This window comes from Carcharhinus amblyrhynchos, unplaced genomic scaffold, assembly GCF_965287045.1.
Source record: "Carcharhinus amblyrhynchos unplaced genomic scaffold, sCarAmb.v2.hapA scaffold_42, whole genome shotgun sequence".
NCBI classification, from domain to species: Eukaryota; Metazoa; Chordata; class Chondrichthyes; order Carcharhiniformes; family Carcharhinidae; genus Carcharhinus; species Carcharhinus amblyrhynchos.
Genome location: NW_027649783.1, coordinates 1,073,250 through 1,091,340, shown reverse-complemented (window position 1 = coordinate 1,091,340; position 18,091 = coordinate 1,073,250). Strand labels below are relative to the sequence as shown.

General features: G+C 44.6%; 1 protein-coding gene and 5 non-coding genes across 6 annotated transcripts in view; 4 read left to right on the top strand and 2 right to left on the bottom strand.

The window, feature by feature from the left end:
* The first annotated feature begins 4,118 nt into the window (after positions 1 to 4,118).
* Positions 4,119 to 4,190, top strand: trnad-guc (transfer RNA aspartic acid (anticodon GUC)). Its single transcript has one exon. It is a non-coding gene; the product is annotated as a tRNA-Asp (tRNA).
* Positions 4,191 to 6,673: 2,483 nt separating this feature from the next.
* trnai-aau (transfer RNA isoleucine (anticodon AAU)) lies at positions 6,674 to 6,747 on the bottom strand. Its single transcript has one exon. It is a non-coding gene; the product is annotated as a tRNA-Ile (tRNA).
* Positions 6,748 to 12,118: 5,371 nt separating this feature from the next.
* On the bottom strand, positions 12,119 to 12,200 carry trnas-gcu (transfer RNA serine (anticodon GCU)). The gene has a single exon. It is a non-coding gene; the product is annotated as a tRNA-Ser (tRNA).
* A 917-nt stretch (positions 12,201 to 13,117) lies between these two features.
* On the top strand, positions 13,118 to 13,189 carry trnad-guc (transfer RNA aspartic acid (anticodon GUC)). The gene has a single exon. It is a non-coding gene; the product is annotated as a tRNA-Asp (tRNA).
* A 402-nt stretch (positions 13,190 to 13,591) lies between these two features.
* Positions 13,592 to 18,091, top strand: part of LOC145335836 (putative G-protein coupled receptor 139) — a 66,656-nt gene continuing 62,156 nt past the window's right edge. Inside the window, exons 1-2 of the mRNA XM_080181562.1 lie at positions 13,592 to 13,642; positions 16,380 to 16,608. Coding sequence (XP_080037688.1) covers positions 13,592 to 13,642; positions 16,380 to 16,608 — 280 coding nt within the window. The remainder of the gene's footprint in view (positions 13,643 to 16,379; positions 16,609 to 18,091) is intronic.
* On the top strand, positions 15,893 to 15,977 carry trnap-ugg (transfer RNA proline (anticodon UGG)). Its single transcript is given in 2 exon segments — positions 15,893 to 15,928; positions 15,942 to 15,977. It is a non-coding gene; the product is annotated as a tRNA-Pro (tRNA).

Below are 18,091 nucleotides of genomic sequence, written 5' to 3'. Positions count from 1 at the left end.
AGATCCTTCTGTTCTACTGCACTCTTCAGTGTCCTACCGTTAACTTTGTATGTTCTAGCTTGGTTTGTCCTTCCAAAGTGCAACACCTCACACTTGTCTGCATTAAACTCCATCTGCCATTTTTCTGCCCATTTTTCTAGCTGACTCAAATCCCTCTGTAAGCTTTGAAAACCTTCCTCACTGTCCACTACTCCTCCAATCTTTATATCGTCAGCAAATTTACTGAACCAATTTACCACATTATCATCCAGATCATTGATGAGCTTTTGGGGTTTGCCCCTTCGTCAGGTGAATGGAGAGGTCTGGCCTCAGACAGAGCATATAACAGCACAGACAGTTTACAGATTACTGATTAGAATGCGAACGTTTACACCTAACCTGCAATTCAAGTCTTAAAGATGCCAAAAAATGTGAGTGGAAAGAGCATTATGCATAGGTTAAAGAGATGTGTATTGTCTCCAGACAGTACAGTAATTAAGGGTTTGCAAACCCAGACAAGTCACGGGGGGTTACAGATAGGGCGACATTAAATTAAGATCCCGGTTGAGACCCTTCCACATGTGCGCGGAACTTGGCTATCACTCTCTGCTCAGCGACTCTGCGCTGTCTTGTGTCGTGAAGGCCGCCTTGGAGAACGCTTACCCGAAGGTCAGAGGTCGAATGCCCGTGCTATAAGGCAGCAGCAGCTTCCGGTCCACCCTGTCCATTCCTTATATACCTCAATCAGGTCTCCTCTCAGCCTTCACTGCTCTGAATAAAACAGTCTGATCCAATCCAGTCTCTCTTCACAGCTCAAATTCTCCATCCCAGACAACGATCTGGTTACTGGTAAATGGACCATGTTCTGCAGTAATATATTCTCTGCAATGATTTCTCGGGAACTCGAATCTGCTCCTGATTTTAATCATTCTCAGAATCTACTTTGGAGAAAAATAAATATAAACACCGGGCTTGTCCGGGATTTGAACCCGGGACCGCTCACATTTCCCTACCGTGACCCAAAGCGAGAATCATACCCCTAGACCAACGAGCCAACTGCACAAAAAGCAGTGACGAAAACATCTTTTCAAAGTCTCCCACAGCTTATTTACCATCTCTTCATAACAACATTGTTAAATCAGGAATGTTCCCGAACAATGTTCCATTTCACTGTCTGTTCTGGTGAAGATCAGAAGCAGTGATATCAGTTTTCACCACTCGCCATGTCGACCTGTGGTTGTAACTCGCCAGTCGCGTCGGTAATCTCATTCTGACAGCCGGATTTGATTGGATTTGATTTATTTTTGTCACATGAAATAGTATACAGTGAAAGGTATGGTTTCTTGCAGACAAAGCATACCGCACATAGAGAAGGAAGGGAAAAAGTGCTGGATGTAATACCACCTCATCTTTCCCCAAATAAGGGGACCAAAACTGGACACAATATTCCAGTTGTGACTTCATCAACACAATTGAAACAATATTTCTCTACTTTCTTACTCCAGTTCTTTTGCAATATATGCTTACGTTCAAATTCCCTTTTAAATTATACATTTTACCCGCATTCTGAGTTTCTGTGATTCTGGACAGAGACAGCCAGATCCCTCTGTCCACACAGATTTTGAAACTGCTTTCCAGAAGGATAATAATTTGCCTTTCGCATTTATCCACATTGAACTCCATCTGCCAAAAGCTATCCAATTCTCCGGGTATATCTAGATCCATCTGGAATATTTTTACATCGTCTTCACCGCCTGCTTTCCCACAAATTGTGTATTATTCACAAATTTTGTCGTGTTACACTCTGTCCCTGCTTGCAGATCATTGATATAGATTGGAAAGAGTTGAGATCCGAGGACTGGCCCCTGTGGCACCCCGCTTGTTACAGTTCGCCAGCCTAAGAAGGATCCATTTTCCCCCCATTTATCCCGACCCTCTGCTCCCTGTCAGTCAGCCAATCCTCAATCCAATCCAGTTCTCTCCGCTGACTCCCAGACACCAGAACATTTCATGGGAAAACTCTAACTGCTGTTACCTACAAAAAAAAACTACGGTCCAGTTCCTACATTCCTGACTCAGTAACACCTCCAGAAACAGCCCCAAAAAGAATGAACTGAAATGATTCAGTTTAATGGGGAAAATCAGGTGTGTATAGCAGTGACACGGCATGTGCTTGTGGGGTAACGATAGCGGGACTGATTCCCATATTATGAAAGTTTCGTGTTCAAATTACGTCAAGCTTCTGGAGCCTTTGTGCAGTTGGTTCCTCGATTTTATTTCTGGATAATGTTCCCGAAATGATCATTGTCAAAACTAAGATTTAAATGGTATTTTAGGAAAACTCCCGGTTTACAGGCTCAGTTTATATTTCTTTACACAGTTTTATATCGGAGCGATGTTTCAGGGATGTGATGTGTCCATTGCTTATAAAATCAAAGCAAACTCCACAGTCCCAGATAAATCTCGGTGTCATCAAAGAGGAGAACTGACTGGCGGTGATTTAACCGAGGATTCACACCTCAGGCCAGGAGCAAGGCTGAGAACGCGGCCTTCATAAATAACCTCGATATTACATAGAAACATAGAAGACAGGAGCGGGAGGAGGCCATTTGGCCCTTCGATCTTTCTCTGCTATCCATCACGATCATGGCTGATCGTCCAATCAGCAGACTAATCCTGCTTTCTCCCCATATCCTTTGACCCCATTCGTCCCAAGTGCTAAATCTAGTCACGCCATGAATACATTCAATGTTTTGGCATCAACTACTTCCTGTGCGAATGAACTCCACAGGGTCTTTGGGTGAAAAAATGTCTCTTCATCTCCGTCCGAAGACTGGAATGAAACCCGAGCTGAATAAGATGTCCAACCAACTGAGAGAAACCTGCCGCCCAAGGTGACACAAATCAACAAGAGGGTGCACATTTACTGCCAACGAAACCAGGATAACCCCTGGGGCAGCAGCCAAGTGCCCCACTTGGATGTGAATGCGAATATCATAGCAAAGGGTGGCTTTAATCCATCATCTTCGGGGTTATGGGCCCAGCACGCTTCTGCTACACCACTCTGCTCTGCACACACTTGCTTTTTGCCTTTTCTCAAGAACACAAGGGTTGGGAAACTCGGCCGTTGTCAGAACTGTCTCTGAGTTTGGAATTCTGTCTGTATTTGTCCAGCTCTGGGGTTGTAGGATGGGACTCAGGTCCAGGACTCTGGCTGCGGTTGAAAAATGGATAGAGACACGTTTTAAATATAATGAGGATGAAGATGGAATTCAAATCGATTTGCGCAGGGCGGGTGTTCGTTGAGTGAGTGGATCAGAATGGCCGGAAAGTTTAAGACGCTGTTTTCAGGCATCACATTTCTCTGAAATCCCAATCCTGACGGTGATTTTTCCGTATCGAGGCACCATCCAAACCCGCGAAATCTTTCAGCTGGAAGCACAAGGGCAGCAGATGCAGAGAAACAAGGACCACCTGCAAGTTCCACTCCGAGAGACACACACCATCCTGACTTGGAAATATATCGCCGTTTCTGTGGCTGTCTCACAATCCTGGAACACCCTCCCTAACAGCACAGTGTGTGTACATACACCATATGGACTGCAGTGGCTCAAGAAAGAACTTACCACCAAATTAATACTAGATAAGGAATGTTGGCCCAGTCCGCGACAGCAACATCCCGTGAAAATAACATTTTGAAAAATCATCTGTGTCGGAGTCGGGGAACATCTGACTTCAGGTTAGAAAACTATGTATGTCAATCAAATCCTGAAGGCGGATACTTTATACCAGATGTGTGTCTGACATCATCTGTGGAGAGAGACCAGCTGCGATTGTCCAGCATGTTCAGATTTCAAGACCCCGCCTTTCCTCCAAAATTAAAAAGAACATGCGGTTTGATATGAACGGCAAACGCACCTTTCTGTCTCCACCTGATTTGTGTTTTTTCTTCATGCATCCATCTCATTCTCTTTCCTGCTTATCCAAAAGTCTTAATTAGCTGTTTGCTGCATGAAATGGTTCTTCGTATTGGGGAAAATAACTGATCTCGTCACTACTGAGTTATCGCTCTGGAAGTGTAAGTTGCAAGTGTACAATGCGTTTCGGCGTTTCGTCGTTTCGTTGTTTCGTGGGGCAGCTCCTCGTTAGTATAGTGGTTAGTATCCCCGCCTGTCACGCGGGAGACCGGGGTTCAATTCCCCGACGGGGAGTTCATTATAATTTTATTATGTCAAATTGTACTTGTGTCGTTCTGCAACTTTGAAAACGGCAAAAATAGAAGACTGTGAAGAATTGAAACTTTCGAAAATGGAAATCTTTACATTTGTACGGAAACTTTTGGTAACCTGAGATCAACGTTCGTTCAATTCATCAGCATTTTCGCTCACCTTTGATGTGGCGATGCCACGGAGCCAACACGTTGAATATTACCCTGATATTAGCACAATGCCAATAAATGCTGTGATTTCATATTTTTCAGTTCTATTTTTGGATGATCCACTGATTCCCAGATCCCTGAAAATACAAAGGAAACCTCCAATGATTTCAATATTGGAAATCCCTTTGAGTCTGTGAGTTGTGAAGATTCATGCAGCGTGAGGAATGGAATATTAATGCATGATTGTAAGAGCAGGAAGGTTCATTTCCAGTTGGAAAAAAATTTTGGTGAAGCCACCGCTGGAGGACAGTGCGCAGTTCCGGTCAAATCACTACAGTAAGGATATGATTCCACTGGAGAGGGTGCAGTGTCCATTTACCAGTGACCACATCGTTGCCTGGGATGGAGAATTTGAGCTATGAAGAGAGTCCATGAAGACACCATTCACTGTCCAATTCTCATCAACCATCTTCGTCACTTCCTTGAAACACTCGATCATGTTCGTGAGACAAAAGCTCCCCTTTACAAAACCATGTTGTTTCTCACTGATATGTCCACTCATTTCCAAGTGGGAAATACCCTGTCTCGACGAATTCTCTCCAATAATTCCCCGACCATTGATGGAAGGCTCACCGGCCTGTAATTACCTGGATTGTTGGTGTTACCTTTCTTCAACAAAGGAATAACATAGGCGATTCTCCAATCATCTGGGACCTCCTCTGTACCCAGGCAGAATGCAATGATTTCTCTCAGGCTCCAACAATTTCCTCTCTTGCCTCTCTCAGTATTTGGGGTATATCCCATCAGACCTATCTTCCCGACCTTAATATTTCTCAAGGGCACCAGTACCTTCTCCGTTTTGATCTCAACATGTCTCAAACCACCTGCATATCCTTCCCCAGACTCACCATCATACACGTCGTTTTCGGTCAACACTGACGCAAAGTTCTCATTTAATACTTCGCCCATTTACTCTAGCTCCACGCATAGATTCTCTCGCTTGCCCTTGAGTGGGCCGACCCTCTCCCTGGCTACCCTCTTGCTCGTTATGTATGTACAATCAGCCCTGGGATTTTCCTTAATCCAGCTGGCCAGTGTATTTTTCGTGGCCACTTTTAGCCTATTGTTTCATTATGTTTTTATCTTCCTCGTCAGGTTAAGGAGCGGCGCTCCAAAAGCTCATCTTACCAAATAAATCTGTTGGACTTTAACCTGGTGTCCTGCTGCTACTTAATGTGCCTCCCCCAGTCCCACGTCGGCAACTCCGCGTCTGTCTGTGAGAGAATGGAATTAATACTGTATCTGTCATCCATGATCTGCATACACATTTGCTCCTCTATCTCTTTCTCACCACACTTCCCTTTTTCCTTCTCTATCACTTCTGTTCACATTGTATTGAATAGTAATTGCCTGGTGTTCTATGTGACTGATGGAGTCACTCTGTCCGTGGTACTGTTGGGGACTCGATGTGTATTTGCCAGTTAGTGGGAGCTGAGAGTGACTGCGGGGTTCATTCCCTCCCTGCGATGCTCTGTCATTTTGGGATTAATGTTGTAACTGTCCTTCTCGGTCACTATATGAGGGGACTGGGTTTACTTTTACCGATCAGTCTCTGCAACTGTCTGTGGGGTTCATCCTCTAATTGTCAGTCTCTGGCTGTGTAAATCAATGTGTACTCTTTAAATATCAGAGAAGAGAGAAAATTACAGCACAGGAGCAGCCCTTCAGCCCTCTGAGCCTCCGCCGACCATGCTGTCCATGTGAACTAAAACCTCCTTTCAGTCTGTGGCACTGAGCCTGCTTTCTGCTCAATGGGCCGAGTGTTGGCAAGTGAAATTAGTTGGGCAGGCCAGGGCATTTCATGCATCACTGTAGATTCGATGGGCCAAAGGGCCTTTTCTACACCATCCTATTCTCTGATACATGGCCTTACAACCCAAGCTTGGAAAATTATGTATTCATAGATAATGTATTTTGGGTGGGTGTCAGTATAAACTGCAGAAATTTGGTTCATGTCTTAAAACTCACAGTTTGTTTTCCCCGCATAGAATTGTTGATATTTCAAACACTTTGTCTGAATTTGTTGTGAATGCTGAAAATGTGGTGACTTTTAAAGCACTTCATTGAATCATAGAAACCCTACAAGTGCATAAAGAGGCCATTTGGCCCATCGAGTCCGCACTGACCACAATTCCACCCAAGCCCTACCCCTATGTATTTTCCCCTCATCCCACGACATCTCAGTACATTCAGAGGCAATTTCAGCATGGACTACCGTGCCGCCCAATATCGTTCGGTTTGAGGGAAAAGATAAACTGGCCCGCACGGGGATCGAACCCGCGACCTTGGTGTTATTAGCACCACGCTCTAACCAACTGAGCTAACCGGCCACATGCACACTGCCGTCCACGGACGGTTATCGGGGCAGCACGGTAGCATAATGGTCAGCAGTGCTGCTGCCCAGCTTCAGGGACCTGGCTTCAATTAGAGGAGTTTGCACATTCTCCACGTGTCTGCGTGGGTTTCCTCCGGATTCTCCGGTTTCCTCAAACAGTCCAAAGACGTGTGGGTTAGGTTGATTGGCTGTGCTAAAATTTGCCCTCAGTGTCCTGAGATGCGAAGGTTCGAGGAATTAGCGGGTAAAAAATGTAGGGATATGGGGGTAGGACCTGGGTAGGATTGTGGTCGGTGCAGACTGGATGGGCTGAAGGGCCTCTTTCTGCACTGTAGGGTTAAAGAAAAACACTTATCAGAAACATAGTGTGATTTCTATATGTGTGTTGCCTGATGTTGTTGTTGCTGTTCTTGTTTTTATTCATACTGGGACTGTGTTTTCACTGACTGGCAATGAAGACAAATAAATAAATGTCTCATGATCGAATTGAATGGTAGAACAGAGTCAACGTGCCATGTGCAATGTCTGTTCTTAATTGCTGTGTTCCAGTGACTGGAAGAGACGGAACGATGGATACTGAGGGAAATAAGGGTAGAAATTGCAGTGGTAATGGAAGCAATTTCTAACCCAGCTCGTTATATGGGCGGTGCCAAATGAGTGGAGAATTGCAAACGGTAGACACCTCTTCAAGAAATGGCTGTAAGAATCAGTCCAATCAGTTTAATATCGGTTTAATTGTTAGGCCGAAGGGCTTGTTTCCTGTGCTGTGTTCTTCTTTGTTGTTCAATGTGTAATATTCTCCAAATAATAACCGGAGGACAAAAAAAAATCCCACCTGTGCTGATGCACAATAATTAAGGAAAGCCCCTCAGTAATCCCATAGTTAATGAACTTGATCGAGATGTTCATGAGGGTAATGGAAAAGGCGAGGATTCAAATCCCATTCCTGGCAGTGTTTGGGGGAGGCAGTGGACAAGTAATCCAGAGATCCTGGGTAATACTCTGGGAAGCTGGGTTCAAATCCCAGAAGGACAGATGGTGAAATTTTAATTCAAGACAAACCTGGAATTAATTATCCATTTTTATAAAACCCCATGCAGTTTACTAATGTCCTTCGGGGAACAAAATCTGTAGGAGGAGGGTATTTGAATCAACAAGTCCAGAGTTAACAAAAACATGGATGAGGGTTTCAGGTACAGTTGAGATCAGGTATTATCAACAATGTGTGAAGTTACACAGCTGGAAACAGGTGGCCTTGGTGCAGGAACAGATGTGTGGTCAGAATCTCATTTCCAGGTGGAATGATGTGCCAAGGTTATATGAGTTTGTTTCGGCCTCGACAGTGACCAGGGAGAGTGATGGAGTCATTGACTGGGAATGGAATTTGTGGTGGGACCTTTGGCCTTCCAGATGTTTAATGGGGAATTATCTGCTTATCGAGTACAAGCTGCTGGATAAGCAATCTAATAATTTAATAAGAGGGATTGGTTCTGAGAGCTGATGGTGAGCTGGAACTGGGTATTATCAGCTTACGTGTGAAAACTAACATTGATCTTAAGATTATGAGACCGAGAGGTGAGGTCTAGAAATAGGAGGGAGCCAAGGATAAATCCTTCAAAGATTCGGGAGGTAACAACACAGGAGGGAGAAGAGTGACCATTGCGGGTGATATTGTGCCACTGACCAGAAAGGTAAGAATGGAACGAGGCCAGTGCAGTCTTCCCCAGCTGGAAAACCATAGAGTATAGAACATTACAGCGCAGTACAGGCCCTTCGGCCCTCGATGGTGTGCCGACCGGTGGAACCAATCTAATGACCCTGTAACCTAAACTCTTCCAATATTATCCATATGCCTATCCACTGACCATTTGAACGCCCTTAAAGTTGGCGAGTCCACAGCTGCTGCAGGCAGGGCATTCCACACCCTTACTACCCTCTGAGTAAAGAACCTACCTCTGACATCTGTCCTACAATCCTCACCCCTCAATTTAAAGCTATGTCCCCTCGTATTAGCCATCACCATCCGAGGGAAAAGGGCTCTCACTGTCCACCCTATGCAATCCTCTGATCATCTTGTGTGCCTCAATTAGGTCACCTCTTAACCTTCTTCTCTCCAACGAAAACAACCTCAAGTCCCACAGCCTTTCCTCATAAGTCCTTCCCACCATACCAGGCAACATCCTGGTAAATCTCCTCTGCACCCTTTCCAATGCTTCCACATCTTTCTTATAATGCGGCGACCAGAACTGTACGCAATACTCCAAGTGCGACCGCACCAGAGTTTTGTACACTTGCAACATGAACTCACGGCTCCGAAATTCAATACCTCTACCAATAAAAGCGAACACACCGTACGCCTTCTTAATAACCTTATCAACCTGGATGCCAACTTTCAGGGATCTATGCACACGCACAGCGAGGTCTCTCTGCTCGTCGACACGACCAAGAGTCCTTCCATTAGCCCTATATTCTGTACTCCTGTTACTCTTACCAAAGTGAATCACCTCACACTTTTCCGCATTGATCTTCTACACTTTGCTCAATCTATTCTTCACAACAATCCTTGAACTGATGTGATGGGAATTTCTTTCGCTGAGAGAAGCTACAATCCCAACACTGAACATCCTGTTGAATAGTCAGGGTCTAAGACAAAGAGGATCGCATTTCCCCCTGAATCTGCTGTGTTTTTCTTCAATGTTCCATTCGAATGACAGCCTGAAAGGATAGCTAGTTAACAGAAGTTTATTCGCTGAAAAAAAATAGTGCGCCGAAGGCTCGTTGGTCTAGTGGTATCCGGTCAGTAAAGTCAGTATGCGGGTAAAATGTATAATTTAAAAGGGAATTTGAATGTAAGCATATATTGCAAAAAAACTGGAGTAAGAAAGCAGAGAAATATTGTTTCAATGTGTTGATGAAGTCACAACTGGAATATTGTGTCCAGTTTTGGTCCCCTTATTTGGGGAAAGATGAGGTGGTATTACATCCAGCACTTTTTCCCTTCCTTCTCTATGTGCGGTATGCTTTGTCTGCAAGAAACCATACCTTTCACTGTATACTATTTCATGTGACAAAAATAAATCAAATCAAATCAAATCAAATCCGGCTGTCAGAATGAGATTACCGACGCGACTGGCGAGTTACAACCACAGGTCGACTTGGCGAGTGGTGAAAACAGATATCACTGCTTCTGATCTTCACCAGAACAGACAGTGAAATGGAACATTGTTCGGGAACATTCCTGATTTTACAATGTTGTTACGAAAGAAATGGTTAATAATCTGTGGGAGATATTGAAAAAATATGTCCATTTAACCGGCTTTGGCGGTTGGCTGATTGGTCTAGGGGTATGATTCTCGCTTAGGGTTACGGTATTAAAATGCGAGAGGTCCCGGGTTCAAGTCCCGGACGAGCCCCGGAATTATTTTTATTTTTTTCCAAAGTAGATTCCGAAAATGATTAAAATCAGGAGCAGATTAGAGTTCCCGAGAAATCATTGCAGAGAATATATTACTGCAGAACATGATCCATTTACCAGTGACCAGATCGTTGTCTGGGATGGAGAATTTGAGCTGTGAAGAGAGACTGGATTGGATCAGACTGTTTTATTTCGAGCAGTGAAGGCTGAGAGGAGACCTGATTGCGGTATATAAGGAATGGACAGGGTGGATCGGAAGCTGCTGCTGCCTTATAGCACGGGCATTCGACCTCTGACCTTCGGGTAAGCGTTCTCCAAGGCGGCCTTCACGACACACGACAGCGCAGAGTCGCTGAGCAGAGACTGATAGCCAAGTTCCGCACACATGTGGAAGGGTCTCAACCGGGATCTTGGGTTCATGTCGCCCTATCTGTAACCCCCCGTGACTTGTCTGGGTTTGCAAACCCTCAATTACTGTGCTGTCTGGAGACAATACACATCTCTTTAACCTATGCATAATGCTCTTTCCACTCACATTTTCGTCATCTTTAAGACTTGAATTGCAGGTTAGGTGTAAAGATTCGCATTCTAATCAGTAATCTGTAAACTGTCTATGCTGTTATATGCTCTGTCTGAGGCCAGAACTCTCCATTCACGTGGCGAAGGGGCAAACCCCAAAAGCTCATCAATGATCTGGATGATAATGTGGTAAATTGGTTCAGTAAATTTGCTGACGATATGAAGATTGGAGGAGTAGTGGACAGTGAGGAAGGTTTTCAAAGCTTACAGAGGGATTTGAGTCAGCTAGAAAAATGGGCAGAAAAATGGCAGATGGAGTTTAATGCAGACACGTGTGAGGTGTTGCACTTTGTAAGGACAAACCAAGCTAGAACATACAAAGTTAATGGTAGGACACTGAAGAGTGCAGTAGAACAGAAGGATCTGGGAATACAGATACAGAATTCCCTAACAGTGGCGTCACAGGTAGATAGGGTCGTAAAGAGTGCTTTTGAACATTGGCCTCTATAAATCAAAGTATTGAGTATAAGAGTTGGAATGTTATGGTTAGGTTGTATAAGGCATCGCTGAGGCCGAACTTAGAGTATCGTGTGCAGTTTTGGTCACCTAATTACAGGACGGATATTAATAAGGTTGAAAGAGTGCAGACAAGGTTTACAAGGATGATGCCGGGATTAGAGAAACTGAGTTACAGAGAATGGTTGAATAGGTTAGGACTTTATTCCTTGGATCTTAGAAGAATGGGGGGAGATTTGATAGAGGCGTACAAAATTATGATGGGTACAGATAGAGTGAATGCAAATAGACTTTTTCAACGGAGGCGAGGGGAGGGAAAAAAAGTAGAGGACATGGGTTAAGGGTGAAGGGGAAAGGTTAAAGGGAATATTGCGGGGGGGGGGGGGGGGGCGGGCTTCTTCACACAGAGAGTGGTGGGAGTGTGGAATGAGCTGCCGGATGAAGTGGTAAATGCGGGCTCATTTTTAACATTGAAGAAAAGCTTGGACAGGTATATGGATGAGAGGGGTGAGGAAGGATATGGTTCAAGTGAAGGTAAGTGGGACTAGGTAGAAAAATGGTTCGGCACAGCCAGGGAAGGCCAAAAGGCCTGTTTCTGAGCTGTAATGTTCTATGGGAAAGGGGAATAAATGCTGCAGCTGCGGCGCAAAGAATGACATGTTGGACTTTTCATCGTTATCTGGTGAGATATTCAGAGATTGTGGTCAGGAACTCATTGGAGTCGGCTTTTTAGAGAAGGAACTGGTGGATCAATGCTTTCAGAGAAGTGAAACTGCCGCCCCGAAAATCAAACAATCCCCACAGTGCAGAAGAAGGGCATTCGGCCCATCGAGACTACACCAACAGCAATCCGACCCAGGCCGCATCCCCACACACTGAGTTTACCCCCAATAAAGGGGCAGTGAAGACGTATTTCCGACGAGGATGGGATGCAAACCCACACGTGTAGAACGCAATGAAGTAGCAATCCATCGCCTTCACCACTGGGCCACCTCGTCATACAAAAATGCCCTTTCTAATCACCTCTTGAACAAAGAACACATTTCTCCTGTAGGATAATGTTGTGTTTCTACTTTCTCGTTAATTTTGCTTCGTTGTTACCCTTCCAATCTATTTAAATCCCGAGAAAGTAAAGAGGGAGACAATTCCCTGTTTGAGTTTTTTAATTCACCAAACACAACACAGATGTAAAAGGCCCGTAAAGTCTGTGAGCTTGTGGTGCAACGGTTGTGCGTCTGACTCCAGATCAGAAGGTTGTGTGTTCAAATCACGTCAGATTCGAGGAGCAATTATTCATCCGTCCTCGGATTTTGGATGTGGATAAAGTTTATTGTTCCTGAAATGACGAATTTCAAAACGATGAGAGATACAGTACTTTATGTACTCAATCTGCGCCTGTACCTCGGGCAATGAAAAGACAATATAATGAAAGGAATGTATCTCAGCTGTAAAGCACTTTGAAACTTCCAGCCGTTTGGGAAAAAAAAAACACATTTCGAGACAAGATAAAAGCAAAATACTGCCGATGCTGGGATCTAAAACAACAAATCAACATGCTGGAAAAACCCAGCAGGTCTGACATCATCTGTGGCGAGAGACCAGCTGAGATTGTCCAGAATGTTCAGACTTCAAGACACCCCGTCTTTCCTCCAAAATTAAAAAGAACATGCGGTTTGATATGAACGGGAAACGCACCTTTCTGTCTCCACCTGATTTGTGTTTTTTTTCTTCATGCATCCATCTCATTCTCTTTCCTGCTAATCCAAAAGTCTTAATTAATGCGTTGAAGCCGCTGTTTGCTGCATTAAATGGTTCTCCGTATTGCGGAAAAGAACTGATCTCGTCAGAAGTGAGTTGTCGTTCCGGAAGTGTAAATAGCAAGTGTACAATGCGTTTCGTCAATTGCAGGGTCAGTTCCTCGTTAGTATAGTGGTTAGTATCCCCGCCTGTCACGCGGGAGACCGGGGTTCAATTCCCCGACGGGGAGTTCATCGCAATTTTATTATGCCAAATTGTACGTGTGTTGTTCTCTCATTTTGAAAACGGCAAAAATAAAAGACTGTCAAGAATTGAAACTTTCGAAAATGGAAATCTTTACATTTGTACCGACACTTTTCGTGACCCGAGATCAACGTTCGTTCAATTCATCAGCATTTTGACTCACCTTTGACGTGGCGACGCCACGGAGTCAACACCTTGAATATTACCCTGACATTAGCACAATGTCAATAAATGCTGTGATTTCATATTTTTCAGTTCTATTTTTGGATGATCCACTGATTCCAAATCCCTGAAAATACAAAGGAAACCTCCAATGTTTTCCAATATTGGAAATCCCTTTGAGTCTGTGAGTTGTGAAGATTCATGCAGCGTGAGGAATGGAATATTAATGCATGATTGTAAGAGCAAGAAGGTTCACTTCGAGCTGGACAACATTTTGGTGAGGCCACTGCTGGAGGACAGTGTGCAGTTCTGGTCAAATCACGACAGTAAGGATTTGATTGCACTGGGGAGGGTGCAGTGTCCATTTCCCAGGGACCAGATCGTAGACTGGGATGGAGAATTTGAGCTATGAAGAGAGATTGGATTGGATCAGATTATTTTACTTAGAGCAGTGAAGGCTGAGAGGAGACCTGATTGAGGTGGATAAGAAATGGACAGGGTGGATAGGAAGCTGCTGCTGCCTCACAGCACCAGGGAACCGCGTTTGATTCCCGGTTTGGGTCACTGTCTGTGTGGAGTCTCCATGTTTCCCCATGTTTACGTGGATTTTCTCTGGGTGAACAAAGAACAAAGAAAATTACAGCACAGAAACAGGCCCTTCGGCCTTCCAAGCCTGCATCGATCATGCTACCCGACTTATCTAAACCCTCCTTCCATTCCGGGGACCAGATCCCTCTATTTCCATCTTATTCATGAATTTGTCAATACACCGCTAAGAAGTCACTACTGTATCCATTTCCACTACATCCGTGGCAAAGAGTTCCAGGCACCCAGCGCCCTTTGCCTCATACATCTCCTTTAAACCTTGTCCCTCACACCTTAAACCTTTGCCTCCTAGAGACTGATTATTTCACCCAGGGGGAATAAAAAGCTTCTGTCTGTCCATGCCTCTCGTAATCTTGTGGACTTCTAGCAAGCCGCCCCTCAACCTCCTTCGTTCTAGGGAGGACAAACGAAGTTTCTCGAACCATTCCTCATAGCTAATGCCATCCTTAGCAGGCAACATCCTAGTAAATCTTTTCTGCACCCTCTCCAAAGCCTCCACATTCTTCTGGTAGTTTGGCGGTCGGAACTGAACACTAAATTCCAAGTGCAGCCTCAGTAAGGTTCTATAAAGCAGCAACATGACTTGCTAATTTTTAAACTCAATGTCTCAGCCGATGAAGGCAAGCATGCCGTGTGCCTTCGGAGCTACCTTCTCCACCTGCATTGCCACTTTCAGTGACCTGTGTACCTGTCCACACAGCTCCCTTTGGCTAAAAATACTCTTATGGGTTCTGCCATTTACTATATATTTCCTATCTGTATTAGACCTTCCAAAATGAATTAACCCACATTTGTCCGGATTAAATTCCATTGGCCATCTCTCTGCCCAAGTCTCCAATTGATCTATATTCTGCTGTATCCTCTGATGGCCCTCATCACTACCCACAAATCCACCATTGTTTGTGTTGTCTGCAAACTTACTAATCAAATCGGTTACATTTTCCTCCAAATAATTTATACATTACAAACAGCAAAGGTCCCAGCACTGATCCCTGAGGAACATCACTTGCCACAGCCCTCTATTCAGAAACAAATCCTTCCAGTGTGATCCTCTGCCTTCTTTGACTGGGTAAGAAGTCTCAGAATGCCAGGTAAGAGTCCAATCAATTTATTTGATAGTAAACTCACATGCTTCCGGGGTTTGCCCTTTCATCGGGTGATGACGCAAGGATATTTTGGCCTTGGAGGGAGTGCAGAGGAGGTTTACGAGGCTGATACCGGAGTTGAGTGGGGTTGAACTGTGAGGAGAGGCTGAATAAACTAGGCTTGTACTCGTTAGAGTTTAGGAGAATGAGGGGAGATCTCATTGAGACGTATAAGATGATGAATGGGATGGATAGGATAGAGGTGGAGAGACTCCTCCCGCTCAGAAAGGACAGTAGGACTAGGGGGCACAGCCTCAAGATAAAGGGGGGCGGTTTAGAACGGAGTTGAGGAGGAACTTCTTCACTCAAAGGGTGGTGAATCTCTGGAATTCTCTGCCCGTTGAGGTGGTGGAGGCTGCCTCGCTAAATATATTTAAGACGCGGGTTGATAGGTTTTTGATAAGGGAGGGGATTAAGGGTTATGGGGAGAGGGCGGGAATGTGGAACTGAGACACGATCTTATTGAATGGCGGGGCAGGCTCGAGGGGCTCGATGGCCTACTCCTGCTCCTATTTCGTATGTTCTTATGTTCTTATGAATGGGCAAACACCGAAAGCTTGTGGGTTTACGATCAAATAAACTGATTGCACTTTAACCTGGTGTTGTGAGACTTCTTACTGTGTTCACCCCAATCCAACGCCGGCAACTGCACATCATGGCTTCATCAAAACAGACAGTGAAATGGAACATTGTTCAATAAATCTCTGAGTTGTCAAAAAAAAAATTGCCTAACTTTGGGATACTTTGAAAAGTTCAGGGGGCTGCTTGCCATGGGTGGCTCGTTGGTCTAGGGGTATGATTCTCGCTTTGGGCGCAATATTAGTGTACGAGAGGTCCCGGGTTCAAATCCCGGACGAGCCCTGCATTCTTTTTCAAAAGATAATTCTTTGCAATGAAGGTGGCGACAATGAGTGAAAGACGAAGCAATGTTTGCCTCCCGGGAACTCATTGCAGAGAAAATATCTCTGCAGAACTCGGAAAGCAACCATACAGTCTGACAGGACTGGGAATCCCAGTCAGGTTTTAATTTTTCCATGTTTTAGTTTAATTCCGGTGCCGAGTGAACCGTGAGTATTGGTGAGTTTCAGCAGTCCTATTGAGGGGAAATTCACAATCAGGAGAAGGACACACGAACAGAGGAAATAAGGGCAGAAGAAGGCCATTCGGCCCCACAAGTCTGCCCCGCCATTGGCTGATCTGCTTGTGCTTCGATTTCCACATTTCCATCTGTTCCCGATAACCTTTGATTCTGTTGCCAAATAGGAATCTATCCACCTCCGGAATAAAAGTGTTCAATATCCCCGCCTCCACCGCCTTCTGAGGCAGAGTTCCAAAGTCACGCAACGCTCCGAGAGAACAGAATTCACCATCCCAAAAGAGGAAGCTCAGTTTTCTTTAAGTGTCCGTTGTTCTGCATTCACTCACAAGAAGAGACATCATTTCCACGCGCAACTTGTGAAGACCATTCAAGATCTGATGTGCTTTGAACAAGGTACCTCCCACTCGGAGTATCTCCGGTGCAGAGATTCCCAGTCAGTCTGTGGAACCTTTCCTCTTCTCAATCTGGTAAATCTCCTCTACACTGTCCAACTATTCAAGTTATCAAACTGACAATCTCTTCTGGACCGATTACAGCGCATTTACATCCTTCATTAAATATGGATACCAAAACTTCAGACAATATTCGAGATACTTCACTAATGACCCAAACAACGGAAACATAACATTATTTTCTTGCATGGTCAAATGTCTGTAACAAAGCAGACATTCCATTAACCTTTTTTATTACTTGCTGTACCTGCATACTGAATATTTGTGACTCGAACACAACGAGATCCCTTTGCATCTGGGGAAGTTTGCAGCCCTTCTAGAATTGAGTAATAATCTGGTTTTGTTCTCTTCCTGCCAAAATGAATAAGTTCGCATATATTCCAGTTGCCAGGTTTCTACCCATGCACAAAACCTTTCTATAACTATCTCCAAGCTCCTTACGTCCTCTCCACAATTTACTTTGCGACATATATTGTGTCTTCTGCAAATTTTGCTGCCGTGTTTTCAGCTGTGGACTGCGATAGCTGAGCTTCTATAGAGATGACAACTCCCAGACACAAAGTGCCCGATGATTTTTTCCTGTGCTGTAACCATTCTGTGTGTATGGATGTGAAAACCATTCTGTATCACTTGGTGTGTGATGCAGGAATTGAGTGTGGAATTCATTGTCTATCTGTCAGTCTCTATGGGTGTATATGAGTGAATGATTCATTCTGGATCACTCTGCCTTTTGTTCACACTGTGATTGCGGATTGATTGTTTGTCTCCCAGTCTCTGAGCCACTTTGTAGATCTGTGACAATTCAATAAATAATTTACCTAAATGAAATCGGGTCTTTTTTTGCTAATTAATAAACTGCTCGACACGATCCCCCACCCAAACTACTTCATGTAACATTATCTTTTTGTCTCTGAAATCCATTCACCCTCCAACACTTCCCCAGCTTTCCATTAAATACAGCTGTGCTAATCGTCTCCAATCATAGAATCCCTACCGTGCAGAAGAAGGCCATTTGGCCCATCAAGTCTGTACCGACCACATTCCCACCCAGGCCGTGGTGCTGTAATCCGCATGTACCTTGATGATGCCCCTGACACGAGGGTCAACGTAACATGGCCAATCAACCTAGCCCGCACATCTTTGGGTTACGGGAGGATACCGCCGCAGACATGGGGAGAATGTGCAAACTGCACAGAGTGAACCGAGGCAGGAACTGAACCCGGGACTCTGGCGCTGTGGGGTAGGAGTGCTAACCATTGTGCCTCCCTGCCGCCCAAAATTCTTTCTCGTTTCTTCGCAAATTTCCCGTCTCGTATTCTTGGATGGTCAACTGAAATTTAAATCTAGTGATTGTTTCTTCTTGTATTCTGCAGTGATATATTCACTGCAGGGAATTCTCGAGAGCTCAAACCTGCTCCCGATTT